This window comes from Castanea sativa, chromosome 4 (genome assembly GCF_040712315.1).
Source record: "Castanea sativa cultivar Marrone di Chiusa Pesio chromosome 4, ASM4071231v1".
Taxonomy (NCBI): Eukaryota; Viridiplantae; Streptophyta; class Magnoliopsida; order Fagales; family Fagaceae; genus Castanea; species Castanea sativa.
In genome coordinates this window covers 35,913,213-35,932,292 of record NC_134016.1, presented here as the reverse complement: position 1 = coordinate 35,932,292, position 19,080 = coordinate 35,913,213, and the positions used below count along the sequence as shown (strand labels likewise).

The 19,080-nt window shown below is 32.8% G+C and overlaps 1 protein-coding gene across 1 annotated transcript; it reads left to right on the top strand.

Annotated features, from left to right (window-relative positions):
- The first annotated feature begins 10,820 nt into the window (after positions 1–10,820).
- LOC142632145 (uncharacterized) lies at positions 10,821–11,814 on the top strand. The gene is made up of 2 exons (XM_075806561.1): positions 10,821–11,087; positions 11,295–11,814. The coding sequence occupies exons 1-2, from the start codon at positions 10,950–10,952 to the stop codon at positions 11,517–11,519; spliced, it is 363 nt and encodes a 120-aa protein (XP_075662676.1). The 5' UTR covers positions 10,821–10,949; the 3' UTR covers positions 11,520–11,814.
- The last annotated feature ends 7,266 nt before the right edge of the window (positions 11,815–19,080 follow it).

Sequence of the window (19,080 nt, the reverse complement as noted above, 5' to 3'; positions counted from 1 at the left end):
ACATCCTCCATCAGGTCAGGTCCATCCACTCCACTTTCAGGTACTAAATACCCCTTGTCTTCTTATCTGTCTACTTCTAAACTATCCCCATCTTATGCCAATTTTTGTTCACTTATCACTTCCATTCCTGAACCTAAGTCATACTTTTGAGGCTGTCAAACATCCACAGTGGCAGGAAGCTATAAATGCAGAAATTGCTGCTTTGGAGTCTAACAATACTTGGACTCTCACCTCTTTACCTCCTCATAGGAAGGCAGTGGGTTGTAAGTGGGTGTATAGAGTGAAATATAAATCAGATGGCAGTGTTGAGAGGTATAAGGCACATCTGGTTGCTAAAGGGTTCACACAACAGGAGGGTCTTGACTTTACTGAGACTTTTTCCCCTGTTGCCAAAATGACTACAGTCAAGTCTCTGTTAGCTGTTGCTGCTGTTAGGGGTTGGCATTTGACTCAACTTGATGTCAATAATGCCTTCCTCCATGGTGACTTGCATGAGGATGTATATATGCAGCTTCCACAGGGTTTTCACTGCAAGGGGGGGCTGGTTTGCAAGCTAAATAAGTCATTATATGGGCTCAAGCAAGCTTCCAGACAGTGGTACTCCAAGTTTTCATCCACCATTTTGCAAAATGGTTTCAAACAATCTAAGTCAGACTACTCCTTGTTTACTAAGAAGACTCACAATTCATTTTTGGCTTTATTGGTTTATGTTGATGACATTCTCATAGCCAGTAATGATGTCAAGGCTGTGGAAGAACTAAAAGTATGGAGATAGATCAAGTTCAAACTTAAAGATCTTGGAAATTTGAAATTTTTCCTTGGTCTTGAAGTTGCTAGATCAGAAAAAGGGATAACACTGTGTCAAAGAAAGTATGCTCTTGAGATACTTAAAGATGCAGGGATGACAGCTTGTAAGCCTTGCAAAATTCCAATGGATCAAAATCTAAAGTTGAGTAAATATCAAGGACAGTTGCTGCTTTGCCCCGATCACGGAGTTTATAGAAGACTAGTTGGAAGATTATTGTATTTGACTATCACAAGACCTGGCATATCCGGTGCATAAGCTTAGTCAATTTATGTCTAAGCCTAGAAAACCCCATTTGGATGCAGCCTACAAGGTGTTGCAGGTATGTTAAGGGATGTCTGGCCAAGGAATCCTATTGTCTTCAAGGTCTGATCTCCATTTAAAGTGGTATACCGTGCGAGTACCGGTGCATGTGTGGACACTAGAAGATCAACAACCGGCTATTGCATTTTCCTAGGTAATTCTCGATTTCATGGAAGTCTAAAAAACGGTCCATTGTTTCCGGATCACCCTGGGAGGCCAAGTATAGAGCAAAATGGCGTGACGATTGTGTGAGATAACCTGGTTACTTGCATTGTTGAAAGATCTTGAAGTTTATCATCCACAACCAGCCTTGATTTTCTGTGACAACCAGGCTGCAATATACATAGGAGAGAATCCTGTGTTCCATGAAGGAACGAAGCATATTGAGATAGATTGCCATTTGGTTAGAGATAAAGTGCAAGATAGAGTGATCAAATTGTTTTATACTCCCACTCATACTCAGCTAGCAGATTTACTTACAAAAGCTCTTAATGCTCGCCAGTTAACTTCCTTACTTGACAAGATGAGCATAATCAATATACATGGATCTGATGCTAACCTTGAGGGGGGATGTAAAGATATTGAAGGCAAGGTTACTGATGCAACAGTTAATGCTAGCAAGGTGGAGCAAACTGTTTCAAAGTGAAGTGCAAAACGACATAAGGAAGTGATTAGTTTGTAGTTTAGACAGAAGAGCTAAGTGACTTGTAGTTTTAGATAGTTTTGTTATTTATATTCACACGTGAGTGATACACGTGTTATTTTATGATATAACTTCTCTGTAACTGTTTAGCGCATAATTTGGTAGATTGGTTCTAGGTCATTCTGTTAGTATATATATGAAGCTTTGTACAGTGTTTCATTCAATGAATTCAATACAGAAATTTACTGAGAAATTTTAGAAGTTTTTCTCTTTCTCTCAATTCCTATAAGCACTCTTTCTTCTCTGTTCTTTCTTCTCTGTTTTTCTGTCTTTTAGGAGGAAAATTATGCATGATGTTGGATGTGAATGTTGTGAGGATGGAGAGGAATCAATAGACCGTGTCTTGCTGCACTGCCAATATGCTAAAGAGGTGTGGAGCTTTACAAGCTAGAGAAAAATTATGTATGATGTTGGATGTGAATGTTGTGAAGATGGGGGAGGAGTCAATAGACCATGTCTTGCTGCGAAGCTCGCCAAGGCACCCATGTTGGAGAGATAAATACCTTGGAGAGACTCCTTGAATAGTTAATATAACTTATAAAAACACGCTTAACTCAAAAAGTCTAAGCTCATTGGAGCCCAATGCAGGGCTGGCTCAACAACTTTAGGGGCCTTAGGTGAAAATTTTAAGTGGGGTCTTTTATATATTTAAATATTAATCAAATAATATATATCTATTTTTTATTTAAAATCTATTTTTCTTACTTTTTGAGATGCAAAATTACTAATTAAGTTTTTGTATTTAAATTCCTCTAACATTTCTTTTTCAATTGATAATATAGCTAATCTACTTAATCTTTCTTGTGACATAGTAGATCTTAAATAAGATTTTATTAATTTTAATTTTGAAAAACTTATTTTCTACATATGCAACCGTAACAGGTATTGTTAGTAATATTCTATAAGCAATATATGCATTTGAAAAAGAATCTAGCCTTTTTATATAATTAAGTACATTAATTGGAGTATTTTCATCTATTTGCATAACTTCTTTTAAAACTATTAGTTTTGACAGTAAACCTAAGCCATCAATATTATAATAAGCATCATGTTTGAGAAAACTTTCGAGATTAAAACAATTTTTTCAAACTATTATCATCTAGTGCTTTTAGTTTTTCAAAATTAAATAAAAAACCAAAAATATCTTCATATATTTAAAATTGTTCAAACCTACTTTCAATTGATAAAATAGCTTGATCTACTCTATATATATATAATAATTAATTCTAAAAGATTCTTTAGCAGATTGTGTTATCTCATCATTGACATTTTCATCAAATTATTTCTTTCTATGAATTATATGTTTTTCACGAAATATATGCTCTATTTCCATTTTGGTTGCAATCTCTTTAGATAAAATCATAGCAGATGTAAATCTATCTTCTCTATGTTTAAAAAAAAAAGAAAAAAAGAAAAAAAAAGAAGATATGAGACACTTTAGTTGATCTATGGCAACATCAATATGCATGTCTTTTGAATGTAAATTTTTACTAACAGAGTTAATGGCAAATAATATATCATACCAAATAGTCATGCCTAACAAGAATTAAAAAAATTTCAAGCTCATATGTTGCCAAACAATTAGCTTCACTTTTTGTTTTAGGATCTTCACTCATTTTTGCTAATTCTAACAAAGCATCTCTTATTTCTAAAGCTTGAAATTTTATTGCTTTTACACTTTCAATTTAACTTTCCCAACGTGTTTGTGACAGAGTTAAACTTTACACATTGTCTTTTTTTTTTTTGAGAATGAACTTGACACATTATCTTGTAAATTTTTTCATCGCTTTGTGGAAGAAGAAAACAATGTATATATATGTTGTACTACTCAAAAAAAAAAAAAAGCTGTAGGACAAGAATTGGCTACATCGCATAGCATAAGGTTGAGATTATGACAACCACATGTTGTATAAAATGCTTTAGGGTTTATATCAATAATTCTTTTTTGTACCCTTTGTTTTTTTCCTTTCATATTAGACCCATTGTCATATCCTTGTCCACGTACATCATTAATATCAAGCTCAAGACTTTTTATTACACATAATTTCATTAAAAAGTCCTTTTTCCATAAGTATTCTCTACTTTTAAAAATTCTCCAAAATGCTCATCTATTTTTACTGGACTAGTTGAAATATCCACACATCGTAGTACCAGAGTAATTTGTTCTTGATGACTTACATTGGGAGTACAATCAAGTATAATTGAAAAATATTTTGCTTCCTTAATCTTTTTAATAATTTTACCTTTAATTTCATTTGCTAACAATTGTATGAATTCATTTTGTATACCATGTCCAAGATAATGATTATGAATTGCACCATGTTGAATACGTCGAACACGTTCTTGCAATACTGGATCAAATTCTGCAATCATTTCAATTAGACTTAAAAAATTTTCATTATTTTCTTGATAGATCTTTTTATTTTTTTTCCTTGAAAGGCCAAATTATTTTTTCCAAGATTTTTTACTACAGCAATAATTCTTAACAACACTTTTTTCCAATGATCTATGTCTTTGTTAACTTGTTCTTGGAAATTTTTATCAATTTTTTCTCATTTCTAAATCAATCCAAGCATTCGTGTTAGTAACATGCTCTTTGCTTGTTTCATGATTTTTAATCTTATTGCTAATATTTCTCCAATCGTTAAATCCTTCATTACTAAGTTGATTTGTACCACTACCATGTGTTGTTGAATTAACAACTTGCAACAAAAACAAAATGCTTTATCCAAATCTTTTGAATACACTAGCTATTTTCTATCAAATTTCTCCCCATTTGATAACTTTTTTAAATAAATGTAGTAGAAAAATGTCTACGATCTTTATCTATAGGAAAATTTAGATCATTGTCTCTAATTGGACCGTTTTCTACTAATAAATCTCTTAATTTTGTATCAATATTTTCCCATTGACTTGTATCATTGATATTATTAGTAAGTAGGTTAGTCATTTTGTTTTTCATTTTTTTCTAAATTATTTTTTTTTCATTATCAATTATTGTTACATTAGATGTTTGAACATTATTAGGACTATTTTTATTATCCTCTTTTTGTTGTATAATTTCATTATCTTCCAACTCTTTTTGATAAGTTTCTTGTTCATTTGTAATATTTTCACCCAAACTTTCTATTGTGTTTTTTTTTTTTTAATACTAGTAACAAATTTATCCATAGATCCTTTTTGAGATTCAATTTGTTTTTAAACTTTTCTCTTTTTTTTTGAAGTTTTTCATATCCGGATAAATATTTTCTAGTAGACATTTATAATGAGAAAATATTTATAGATAGATAAAACACAATTTATAATTAAAATAATAATTTAACTAAAAATAAAATTTATAGTATAGAATAATAGAACCTAGTTATTGCAATTTTTCTAAAGCCGTGACCACTTTAAAGTCTAAACTTGCACAAATAAAAATTAATTTATTACATGGTTCAATAAATTAGTGTCACTATAATACAAATGAGTTGATATGATACACATCAAATTATTAATTGGTATGATAATTTCTAATAATTGATAAAGTAAGAGTATGCATTAAAACAAATGTGATGAATTATTAATTAGTGTGTGGCCGGCCAGCTATGATGTGATGTGATGTGGCTTGTGAGCAAACTGTTCAGTGTTGTGTGCATTGTCATTGTACAGTGCTGTGGGTTGTGCCACCTGTGCAGTGTGCAACAATGTTTATGCTGAAAACGTGCTATCCAGCCTGTCCTATGTGCAAAAAACGTGCTATCCTATGACTCCTATCAATCAATCATGCAGTGAAATAGACTAAAAAATATATAATTTAAATTGAATAAATAGTAGACTCCTCATCTTAATTTTCGGAAAGATAAAAAGGGGAGAAGATTACCTCTAGTATGCCCATGGCCCACGCTACCCCTTTTCAATTTTGAATTTACTGTGAATCGAAGAGAATCAACAAAGAAAGATTTCAAGCTAGATTGACTTTACAAAAAAAGATCAAGAATCAAGATGAAGAAAAGAAAGGTAAGAATATAGATGGAGAGGTAGAGAGATAGAGAGATGAGAGATTTTTCTTTTGTTTTTGAAATTTATAATTTCTATTTTAGCATATTTCAAGACAATTACCTTGTATTATTAATGAATTTTTCTGGTATTAATTTTGATTTTAGCATATTTCAAGAATGAGTTAATAAATTTGTCTCCTAAAATATATATTATATATAATTTTTTTTTACAAGTCAGGGCCTTCTTTATTTGAGGCCTTAGATGATTGCATCAATTGCATTAACTGTTGAGCTGGCCTTGGCCCAATAAGTATGAACTCAACTATATTATATTTGTTACTCATTTTTCTTATTATTATCCAACGTAGGACTTCACTCACATATATTTATCCAACAATCCTAAGGCATGACCCTGCGTCCCTAGCTAGGACAACTACTGCCCATGCTTTAGAATATATAAAGGATAATTTTGGTAGTTTTACTTGAATTTCTAAAAGTAATTTTGGTAGTTTTATAGGAATTCTTTCTTTTGTATGAGAGATCGCGTCCCCGGCCTGTTTTATAAAGTGTTGGGCCAAACCCACGTAAATGGGTGGAGTCGTGTTATTGCCTCTCAAAATGAAGGTTCGACTAGTTATATTTTCCTCTTTAAATTAAGGGTTTTATAATGGAGTCGATACTTATTTAATTATTGGAATAAATAAGAAAACCAAAATTGAAAAATTTCTCATTTTATTAATTTTCAATTGAATTTACATTGATCATAGGAAAATTACGTGGCTTTGGTCTTAGATACAATCTAAGATAAAGTACATAACTTTGTTTCCTAGTTACAATCTAAAAATCGAAAATTACAAGGATAAACATTGGTCTATCAACCCTTGATCTAAGTTTGGAGGCTATGTTACAAGGTGAGAAGGTGTTAGACACCTACCTTACCCTGTGAAACCGGTCTTTTAGACTATAGTGGCCAACATTCATATCATATCATCTAATATGTCAATCAATTTACATAATGAATTTAATGTGTGTGTATGTGATAAACCCTAATTCAATTTATTAAGCATTTCATTTGGATTGAAAAATAAATTCTAGTGAATGTGAGTGGATGGTAATATCCTAGACTCAAGAATTTAAAAGAATTATTAAACAAACATATTTTTCATGTTTTTTATATGGATTCAAGATCGAAACTAGTGTTATACATGAACGTGTGATGAATAACCAAGAACATGTGAAGAACATATAAGAACAATTAAGAACATTTAAACATATTCAAAGGAATTTAAATGATTATTATCATGCTTTAATCTTAAACTCTCATCATGGCAACACAAAAAAACAATTAGGAAAAATGATTATATCTTCATGCAAAATCCATATGGTGGATGAGGAGACTCTTGAGGGAGGTCCTAAGGGTGGAAGAAAAGAAAAGTTAGGAGATGAAGAGTAAGTCTCACTCAATACCTTGAGTCTCAAGAAGGCCAAGATATGACAAGACTACTCAACTTCCTAGAACTTAAGAGAGAAGAAGAGAGAGGGTTTTTGTGTGTCTTGAAATGGAGGAGAGGATGGGTTTATCTAGTAGTGGTTGAGGAAATATGAATAAAAGACCATTTAATGAGGGTTGACAAAGAATCATGAACCTAGACCTCATTTTAGCCTTTGGGGAAATCTAGTGCATTAAATGTAGAGATTGATGGGAGTGAGGAGCAAGCCAAAATTCAGTTTTCCCGTAACTGCTGTAACAGTCTGTAGAGCCAATTTCGAAAAATCATATTTGAATCAATTCTGATCGGAATTGTCTCGTTCTAGTACTCAAATTGAAGCTCGAGATGTCTAGTTTCTGGAAAAATTAACCTCATTCATAGATTCAAAATATTCTGAGAGATATCAATGAAATAGTGAGCAGAGGTCATTTGTTAGAAAATAATTTCAGCACAATTAACATTAATAGGTCCCAAATTAGCTCTCAAATAACATTAAATGGCTCCAATCACTCTCATTTCAAACTTAATTGATTCCAGATTTACTCTAATTAAAAGATAATTGCACAAATTATTCATTGAATAATTAATGTTTAACTATCTAATTAATTAGGTGTGTACAACCTTACTATAAAATGTAGTCCTAATCAATCAAATTATGACATATCATTAATCTCAAATTGATTATAATTATAACCAATTGGAATCAATTGTTCATAATCACATATAATCGGACTTAATTTGTGACAGTGCGTCTCGGCCATTAAAACTTGATTTGATGATAACTTTCAATCTGATGGTTCGATTAGGGCTTATGACCAGTCGATTTGATTGTTACAATATCAAGATCATTTTGGTGAAATGAGATTAAGGATCTAGTGACCAGAATCAAGATGCACATTTTCAAGGCGAAATTACCGTTTTACCTTCCAGATGAGGTTAAATGTGGGTTGCAAAATGAGGTGTCAACAGAATGCCCTTCATTGACAGAGCTTGAAGAGCGAATGTCAATGTATGAAAAAGACACCTAACTTTGCAATCAGTATTTAACTGTGGGGAATGTATGATGCATACAGATAAGAATGCAGATCTTCATGTAGTGGATCAAAATGTGGACCGAATCTCAGGGGAGATTGCCTACGTACCTCTTGGTGAAAGGATCAGATCCAAACATAGTTCATAAATTCAGCCTTTTTTTATTGTTGCTTGTTACTTTACATATGGTGACTTGCATGCCCTTGTGGTAATTAACCTCTAATTATATTGAATTCATAATTGCTTAATTGACTAATCTCAAATGATCCCTTGCATATATAACATACAACTGAGTCTAAAACAAACCTTTCATCCTTAAATTTTACTCAAAAATTTAAGTTAGTTCTTGTCATTGATCTCCTCGGACATTTCAAGCACCAAGAAAGGAGTATGTGCATGAGAGAGAGAGAGAGAGAGAGAGAGAGGAGATCATACAAGTTTTCTCAACAAAATATATGAAGCATATATGCCGACTATTTGTTAATATACATGCCGTGTGTGTCAAGGACAGGAGTGCTTTTATATATACTATTCGCAGACCCACACGATATGTGGGAATATACAACTAATTTGTAAATACATGCCGTGTGTGTCAAGGACAGGAGTGCTTTTATATATACTATTCGCAGACCCATACAATACGTGGGAATATACAACTAATTTGTAACATGGTATAATGTATAATTTATTCTATAAAACGTACTGGAGAAATTATTTTTAAAATTATTTTTCATCTCTCTATCTCTAGAAATATATCATTCTATTATTTTGAGTTTTTTTTTTTTTTTTGAAAAACTTAGGTGCATTTGATTGATATTATTTCATTATTTATTTTGCGATTAAAGATAGAAATACTATTCTTTTTTCAAGTGATCTATTTTTTTCAAACTTTTGGATAGTGTGTTATGGATTTTTTTTTTCTTTTTTTTTTACAACTAAAATTTTTAAGTTCCAAAATTAATTATTTGAATTTCTTATTCTAAGAAGATTATCATGATAACCAAACCTCATTACAAATTTACAATTGATATTACTCAAATAATTTATAGAGACATTCAAATACATAATCATATCACTTTTAAAATGTCTAAAAATTAACTCAATCCAAAACTATAAGAGGGATAGAGAGTACATGTGATAAATAACTCATAAAACACACCACCAAAGTGTATCATCCAAAAGTAGAGACAAAAAAAAAATTCATCAATCTAAAATAGAGTTGCAAGAAAGAATTAATGAGAGAGAGAGAGAGAGAGAGAGAGACCAATCACCTTTTTTTGGAAGAGAATTTGAGACAAATAACAAAATTATATAAAAAAAGATGAGTAGAAGAATATTCAAAAGAAAATGTATAGTAAGAAATACCAAATTATCCAAATCATGCTATGTAATAGAATAACATTAAATCATTTTGTAATATCATAGGATAACATTTAACAAACAAAGATAAAAAAAATAAAATATAACCAAATCATATAAACCTAAAGTAGAGTTAATTAAACATAAAAATTCATCAATCTAAAGAATTAGACATCCACCAAAAGAAAGAAAGAAAGAAAGAAAGAAAGAAAGATATATATATATATATATATATATATATATATATATATATATATATAGAGAGAGAGAGAGAGAGAGAGAGAGAGAGAGAGAGAGAGTATTCACCTTTTTGTGTGAGTAAAATATGGATTTGGTGGAAGAAAAAATAACAAATTTTTATAGTAAAAAAAAAAAAAAAAAGGGAGAGAAGAATGGTCAAAATAAAAGGAAGATGAAGGGGTTGAGAAATTGTAAAGTTAAAGTATAAAGTAGTGGAGAGATAAAAAGGTAAACGTAAGTAAATATTGGAGGATGTGTAATTGTAAAGTGGCAAATTAATAAAGAGAAAAATAATTTAAAGAGAGAGAAAATATTGAAAATAGGTTGATAATGTGATGCTGATGTAACTCAACAGGAGTGTAATACTAAACTCTACGCTTCAACTTTTAGATATAATATATAGATGTTTCCAGAGCTGGTAGATTTGATCACACTACATATTGTTGTAGATAGTCCACGTTGGAATCGCAAAATTTGGCCATACATTCAGTCATGCTTATCGGGTGATACCTGTTTGTCCATATTTCTATCAAATCTATAAGCAAACAAAAAGAAAATCTTGCATGGTTCTAAATCAACTCTATCCTAGTTTTCTAGATTTTATCCTTCTTTAAATTGGATGAAGACGACTCCAAATTGCTGAGGAAGAAAAAGCTAGATTCCTCATTCCAGTAAAGGATTGGGGCCTAGCTAGTAGCTCCTACCTATATTCCAACAAAAGAATTTGCGGGTGGGGTTAACCAGTGTTTAGTGATTTCATGTCACAAAATGGAAACATAAAGACATCTTTTGCATACCTCACATGTTCAGTTTGGTGTTCTGATCAGGAAACACTCAAGTGCTTCTCCACTATACCCAACAATGCATTTTAGTTAGGATATGGAATCATGGAACTCTAAGAAAAAAAAAATGCCCAAGAAAAAGAAAGAGCCAATCAAAATCTCTCTCTCTCTCTCTCTCTTTTCTTCTATAAATTTGGAGTGACTTGGAAATACATGAGCTCAGGTAAAGCATAGAGAAGAGAATCTATAGGAGAGATGGAGAACACTTACGGCTGTTCATCAAAGACAACAAAGGATGTTTCTCTTCAAGAAATTAGAGATAGGCTTGCTGAGTTTGCTGAAGTAAGAGGATGGGTTCAATATCACAGTCCCAGAAATCTCCTTCTAGCACTAGTAAGCCCTTATTACAAACAAACTATTATCACGATTTCAGTTATTTTTTGAAGTGTATGTATAAGATTATGTAAAACAGTTTGTATGCAACAAATTTAACCCTATTATCATAGTCATTTCACGCCTTCAGTGTGTGACGATTTCAAACAATTTTTACCCCATATTCTTGCTTTCATTTTGATGAAATATTTGGATTGCTTTGTGCAGGTGGGAGAGGTGGGAGAGCTATCTGAGATATTTCAATGGAAGGGAGAAGTTGCAAGAGGACTACCCAACTGGAGTTCTGATGATAAGGAGCATTTAGAAGAGGAACTCTCAGATGTTTTGCTCTATCTAGTGCAACTTGCTGATATCTGTGGGCTGGATCTTGGACAAGCGGCTCTGACAAAAATAGTCAAGAATGCTAAGAAGTACCCTGTTATGAATCAGTAACTTCTACCTAGCTAGCTACAACTAGAAGCACCCCCATCAACCAGCTTTACTATGTATTTTCAATGGTTGAGCTGATCAAGCTTATCATCAACAATAAGTCTTCAAAAAAAAAAAAAAACAGTGCGTCTGTCTGTCTCTCTCTCTCTCTCTCTCCCGTTAATGTTGAAGAGTAGGTCTAGTTTGTTACTAAAAACCATACATGCGACTCTTATCTTTGTATCATGTATGGAGAGCATGTTGTTGTGTGGTATTTTTTTTCTTTTCTTTTTCTGGCTGAATGTATGGAGAGCATGTTAAGCTTACGTAAAGAGTTCGAAGCTAGTGGCTTTTGGATATGTAACTTTTTTGTTAAGAAATTATTTTCTTATTTGCTAAAAATCAGTTAAAATATAAATGTATCTAACAAAAAAAATGAGGCTTGAAAAAGTTCTACATAAATAAATAAACTAAAATGAAAGGAATGCCTTAACCCCATAGTTGATTTTATAGCGAAATTAAGTAACTTTCTAAATTAACCAATTGGGTAATATCAATTAGCATGTGTTAATGTTAATAAGGATTAGCGATCACATATGTAAAGCAATAATAAAAAAGAAACATATATATATATATATGTATATATAGGAAATACTAACAAATATTTTTAAGATATTTGTTAATAATCCATTTAAAGAAAGATTTTATGGGAAAAAAAATTAATGTTTTGACAATTTTTATTCATTTTCCATAAAGTGGTATCAAAACTTTTTTAAACAGTTAAATTTAAGTAGATCCAACGGTTAAAAGAAAACCTACATTATTACAAATATTTTTATTAGAATCTCATTAATTACTCTCATTTATTTCATTCTATACCTACCTCTAAACCCAAAAATTGCCCTTGTTCATTTTATGCTGAAGCACCACACCTCCGCACCAAACAAGCCAACCATTGATATGTTCACCACTTTACAAATATTTCTCAAATCCACATCAGCAATCCAATGCTGGGTTTGACAATTTTTCTGGTGCAGTGAACCTCCTTGTTCACTTGGAGTGGTGGCACGGCAGCATATATGACAAATGCAATTTTAGCAGATATAACTAAACAAAAAGTTTTAATTGATCAAATTATCTACTCCAATGGAAAAATAAAATCATGGATTTTGTTTAAAGTTACAAGATGACAACTCACTGCAAAAAACGCGTTTTGTAGCCACGTTTTTGAGCTGCGTTTTATAAAAAGGTAGCTACAGGGTTGTATTTGAACTACGTTTTCCAAGTGTTGAGACTGCGTTTAGCTGGGTAGAATTGAAGCCGCATTTTTGAAAACGCAGCTCTAGACCCATCCAGGGATTTTTTTTTTTTTTTTCAATATTTGTGGAGCTGCGTTTAATAAACGCAGCCTCAAAGATGCTTAGAGCTGCGTTTTGCTAAACACACCTTAAACACATCTAGAGCTGCGTTTATGAAACGGAGCTTCAACATTTATAGAGTTGCGTATAGTTAAACGCAGCTTATATGTGTCTGGAGCTGCGTTTAATAAACACAGCTTCAACATTCATAGAGCTGCGTTTTCTTAAACGCAGCTTATACAGTCTGGAACTGCGTTTTATTAAATGCGACTTAGTTTTAAGTATAAATAAATAAATAAAAAATTTAGGGAACTCCACATATTGAAAAAAAACCCTAAAGCTAGCTCTCGGTCCCTAAATCCCTGATCCCTCAGATCACTCTCAACTCTCAATTCCTAAATCCCTAAATCCCTCTCGGTCCCTAAATCCCTTAGATCTCCGAATCCCCTTCCTCCCTCCGCTCTTCCCTCCTCTCCATTCCCTTCTCATCGATCCTTCCAATCGCAGTGAAAACGAATCAGCGCTAACAAAGCCCAGTCCTCCATCACCGGCGCTGCGTTGGGTCTCTCCCTCTCTCTCTCGAACTCTCTAGGAAGCTCAAGACACTCTCACAAGGCCGACGAACAGTTGGTTTTATAAATTCTTTGTTTTTATTATTGTTTTATAATTTTCTTGGTGATCAAACTATTTCACTTCTATGTTTGTTGATGGTTTCTGATGAGTAGAATGTGACACCAATTGTCAATTTTTCTTTGCCTTCAGTTGGTAATTATTTTTACCCTTAGAAATGTGCAGCTTAAACCTATAGATTTAATGATCTATATAATACAATTTCTCATATCCTATGTTTGCTAGCTATTAGTTTGAATCTCATGCTCCGGCTTTTTCAATGAGCTTTGCTTAAAGTCCATTTTTTGAAATGGTATGGTATGAAATTTGGGTTCTGCTTCATGTAGTTTCCTGCTATACATGTAATTTATCTTTATATATAATACCCTTTATAAATTTATTTATATATATAAAAAAATAAGATATATTAATTAGGGCAAGATTGAAGGAACAAGAATCTTTCATGCAGTTGCGGTAGATTATCCTAACTAACATTGATCTTTTTGCTTTGAGACTAATTGCTAATAAGTGTGTTTAGGAAGCTTAAATTTATTCTCTTTTTGATTTTTTTTAATAAGTAGACCATTTCCCTATAAGAAACAAAGAATATCATTAGCTTATGACCTTTTAAAACCATTTTTGTTATAATAATAGCAAACTGCAAAATCGAAGGAGAATATATACTACAAAATAGATTCTTGTTATGTTCATGTTGATGTAGAGAGGCAGAGTTCTCATAGTTCTTTAATTTATAGCGTTTATTCCATGATGATTCCAAACTTTCAAATTTCTTATTCAATAACAAAATTTTTTTACCAATTGAAGTAATTGAAATTTTTGACATAATGCTCGTATTAATGAAACAATTTTTTATTGGGGTTAGTTATGGTAGGTAGATAATTTTTTAGTTTCAGTGTATTCCTGTCAGTATTGGAGATAAGCATGCTTGGGAATTAACTATGGAAATTACTAGTAAGGAAGGTAGTAATTACTACTACCTTTCAATGGGCTTGGTTTGAATAGGACAGGTTTGGTGGACCATACTATGCCCACTGCACTAAATCCTTTTTCTCCCAAAAAGGTGTGCAAGCCTACCTTTACCTTCTTAAACATGGATTTTTTACTGTCGCTTCTTTTTGCATAAAATTTGTTTTCTTTTTTGGTTGTTAGCTTTTGCAACTAATATTTTTTCCTCTTAATTTGCAAAGTTTCCTCTTAATTTTCAAAATTGTTGTATACATGTTAAAATTGTTATTTGTTCATGTTGTTAGTATAATATTATCTTCATGTTGTTAAAATTATTATTTCTTCATGGGATTGGTTGTTGGTTATAATTATGTTTATGTTTGTGTTGTGAAGGTGTTGCACGCAGGTATGGGGAAGAGAAAACAGCAACCAATACTTGTTTACGTTGGCGAAGGATCATCACATGGACGACAAAGGGTGGACACACAAGTTGAGGAAGCCCATATACCTCAGGAGGCAAGACCGGTTGCCTCTAATGATGAGACACAAGCCCCTAGTACTTAACATGTCGTCGAATAAAAATCCTATTGATTTCTCTTTTCTTTTAGTTTAACTTTTCTAGGTAAACTATGCTTTTAGTAGTTCAGTGTAGTGTGAAAATATTTTACAATGGTTGAATTTAGTTAAATAATAGTCTAGATATTTAACTAAAAGAAAGTAATAAAATACTCACAAGCGAGTGTTATCCTTGCCCACAACGTAGATGCTGACATCCCCAAGTATTGTGTAGACAATATAAACTGATCTGGTGCATAAAACAAAATTCCCAGCAAGTGAACTCAGTAAAACAATTTTCTAATAAACTCAGTCATAGAAATAGTATTTACATCTGTTGTGAAGGCTAATTCTCCTTAAAGAAATACAGAATGTGGTACTGTTATTCGTTTCATGTGGATACTTGCCTACTGCTGCACTCTAATATTTATATTCAATAGTATACAATTTGACCCACGAGGATGATTTAGGCTTCTTTCACACAAAACTACCCAAGAATTTTACATGACCAATTAGACTTTGTCACATCAAGGTAATGTAATGATCTTGGGTTGTTTTACTAAACATCGTCACTATTTTGGCAAACTAAATAGTCGTTTGATGGTGAAACAACAAAGTGCCCTTTATGCTTAAAGGGTAGAACTTGAGATAGTAAGGAAATCAGTGTAGTGTCAATATTGTAATTCAGTAAGGATTGCTTTTCCAAATGCTGCATCACATAATCTTAAACATCAAGTAAAAACAACAAAGTTAGTGCGATTTGGATATATATATCTACTTCAAATACTGTATGGTTAGAATTGACCGCCGCATCTTTATTTTTCTTATTTATTTTTTATTCCTAATTTCTTTTAGAAAAATATATATAGATTATTGGCTTGATATATTATCTTACTTTAATTTAAATCTTTAATATTAAACATATCATTAACTTGATGGGTTGGCTGAAAGATTATATAATGAGTTTTATTTATTTATTTTTTTCTCTATAAAACCACTACAATAATAATTAAAAGCAAAATCGCCTCCTGAAATCTCTCGACAGTAAATGTACTGATGTTTTGTTTAAATGAAATTATAAACCCTTAATATCACATGAAGTTAGTAGATGACTTTAGGCTTTTCGTGGTGTGATATGTTTCATTACTTTGAGATTTGATAATTCAGCCCTAATATTGGTGGTTTTTGCATATACAGATGATTATGAACAAAGCCTAGCAGTGGAACATAGGCTTAAAAGACGTGGTCCTACAAAGCTAGCTAACATATGGGCCTTGGATGGATCCTGGAAAATCCCGTTGCCATTAAATGATCAAGGCCAACCAATTGGTTCGAACGGTAAAACGTTCGTTCGGTGGTTGGAAACTTTTTGTAAGAATGGCTTATTATGCCCCCTTGTCCCTGCTGGGTGGCCAAGAGTCGGTGACAAATTTAAACAGGACTGTTGGATTGAGGTTGAGGTAATATGAAAATAAAGTATAAGTAACAGTCATTTACAGCCGCTTGTGTTTTGCTAACTCCACTTTTGCATTTCAGAAATGGTATATAATTAACCCCACTATTATCACATCACCCGATCAAATGGGATGGGCAATGAGTCTACTCGGGCTCTTGAGGAGAAATCAGAGCACGAAGTTGAAGAAGAAAAACATTAAAGCTGGTATGATGGAGGGACAAGTATTGTCCAAGATACCGCCGGCGGTAATGGAGGTCTAGTGGACGGAGATGGTTAACTACTGGTTTCATGACAAAACTATGGTACTGCTACTATATTTGTCTGTCTTATTTTAGTGGTAATTTAGTGAAAAACATCATGTTGGCCATCTTTCACTCTAATAGCCCCTCATTTTAACGTAAATCTTCTAGTCATTTATAATATAATTAGTCTAGCTCAAAGCACTTTCCATTAGATGTGATACACTTGTTTTGCCCCCATCAACAACATAAATTGAAGATTAGTATTATTTAGAGATTGCTTGGGGACTACGACTACTATTAGGGTATTCTAGTACACAATTGATGCTAGGGGTCTCAATAAGAAATATATATTAAAAAAAACAAAATAAACCCACAAAAAAAAAACTGCACTGGCTAATCTATGTAGCTTAGGCTGCAAAGGCTTACATACTCCTTAGTCCATTTTAAAATAAGTTTTATGTCCTATTCCGAATTTGGTATGATGCTTGTTCTTCCTTTAATACTAAAAACATGCATGTTGGTACTTACAAGGTCACAACTCAGCTCTTAACGTATTACTTAAATGCACACAATACATACTCACACCAATAAACCATCTAGATAAATGGGCATAACCAATTTAGGTAAACTAATAGCATACAAACAATGAACAAGTAAATGGTCATATACATGCTGGAATTTCCAAATTGTATCAACTCCTATTTTAACACTAAGGAGAAGGGTAATTAGAAACTTAAATATATTTTGAATGCACAATGACAAGCATAGCAAAGAGAAAAACTTACATTAAGTAGTAAAATTTCTTAGTCAATAGATGTTTAGTTTTCATATACTTTGACGGTAATGTGGTTGCAGACATTAAGTGAGAAGAACAAGGCCAGTCGAGTAGATAGATGGAGATACCAAGGTGTGGGGCTCAAAGTTTGGCACAAATTTCTGATGACATGGTAAAAAATGCATTACAAGTGCTACTGTATTCGTGTATCATATAAGCTGATTTTATGCTTTTGAATCACACTAAATGTTGAAAATACTCTCACTTTCTTGTTGGTTGTAGATATAAACTTAGAATTCATGAACACCTAAGTCATTTCAAATGATAAACAACATGCCAAATCCGAGTGCAATTGTGTTTATTGTATGAAATGTTGTTCATCATGTAGGTGAAAGCTAATAGGGCTCCGGTTGAGCGCGCAGATGTGTATCTAAAAGTATACTGTAGGAGAGATGGGTCTACTGTTACTCCCCAAGCACAAGAGAACATGGTAAGCACAATTTAAATCAAATTTTAGTGTATTTTGTGTTTGTATTGTTTATGGTGTGTAATATGTTATTTGGTTCTTGTGCGAAAACGTACAGAATAGGATGGAAGACCTTTTGAGACAAGAGGGCATGCAACTACAGGGAGAGCCTGGTAGTGGAATCATGTGGTCAAAAGATGATGCGTATGCTCGAGTGTTTGTTCCAGAGTGCCCTGGACGTGTACGTGGGGTTGGATTTGGAATCACCCCATCTGGAAGAAGTGTCACAAATGCTTCACAGTTTACCTCGACACCATCATTGTCAAGCAGAACAACCCAAAGGATTTCAGAGTTAGAGAACAACTCCTCTATCCTTAGGGAGCAATTAGCCCAAGTACAAGAACAACTCTCCAACTCAGAAGCAAGGCATGAACAACAAATGGCCCAAGTAGAAGCAAGGCACCAACAACAAATGGTCGTAGTGATGACGTGCATGAATACAATGTTTGCCCAACTTAGCGGAGGTGTAAGTGATTTGGATACGTCTCAAGTACCACACAAATGTTATTTAGCAAAACACTACTTTTTGCAATGCATTGTTATGCGATATTAATACAATGCCTTTAATATATTCAGGGTGGCACTGCTTGATGGAGACTCTCCATGGGAATGAAACTGTGAATCCTCTGGTAAAACAAATACAACTATTCGTTATAACATATACAACTATATTGGGGAAAAAATAAAAATAAAAATCAGATATATTCCTGCCTTTGTTGGTTTTATTCTGCGTTTTAGATCTCACATCAGTATATATGAAGCAAGAAGTAGGGAAGTAGATGTACTTTAAGACATAAATTTAAATTAGAAAATTTCAACCATGAATGTAGACAGGAAAGTATTCTGAGTCAGGCAAAACCCTTGAAGTGAACATTTTTACACATGCTTTTTTACACTTGCCAAATGTAGCTGATAGTTCCTCACTACAACATGACATGCAGCACCAACCAACTACACAGAGACCCTCTTGGTGAGGTTATCATAGCGGTAATAATCTAATGTAAGACATCTTACTCCAACCTGCAGTTTCGACAAAGGACATCCTCTTTGGGGCCTTAACACACCATATACTCTTCATATGGAATGAAGAGTATATGG

Coding starts and splice junctions, on each gene's coding strand:
- LOC142632145 (XM_075806561.1), top strand. CDS start 10,950: ATGGAGAACACTTACGGCTGTTCATCAAAGACAACAAAGGATGTTTCT. Junction 11,088..11,294: donor GAAATCTCCTTCTAGCACTA/GTAAGCCCTTAT, acceptor TGCTTTGTGCAG/GTGGGAGAGGTGGGAGAGCT.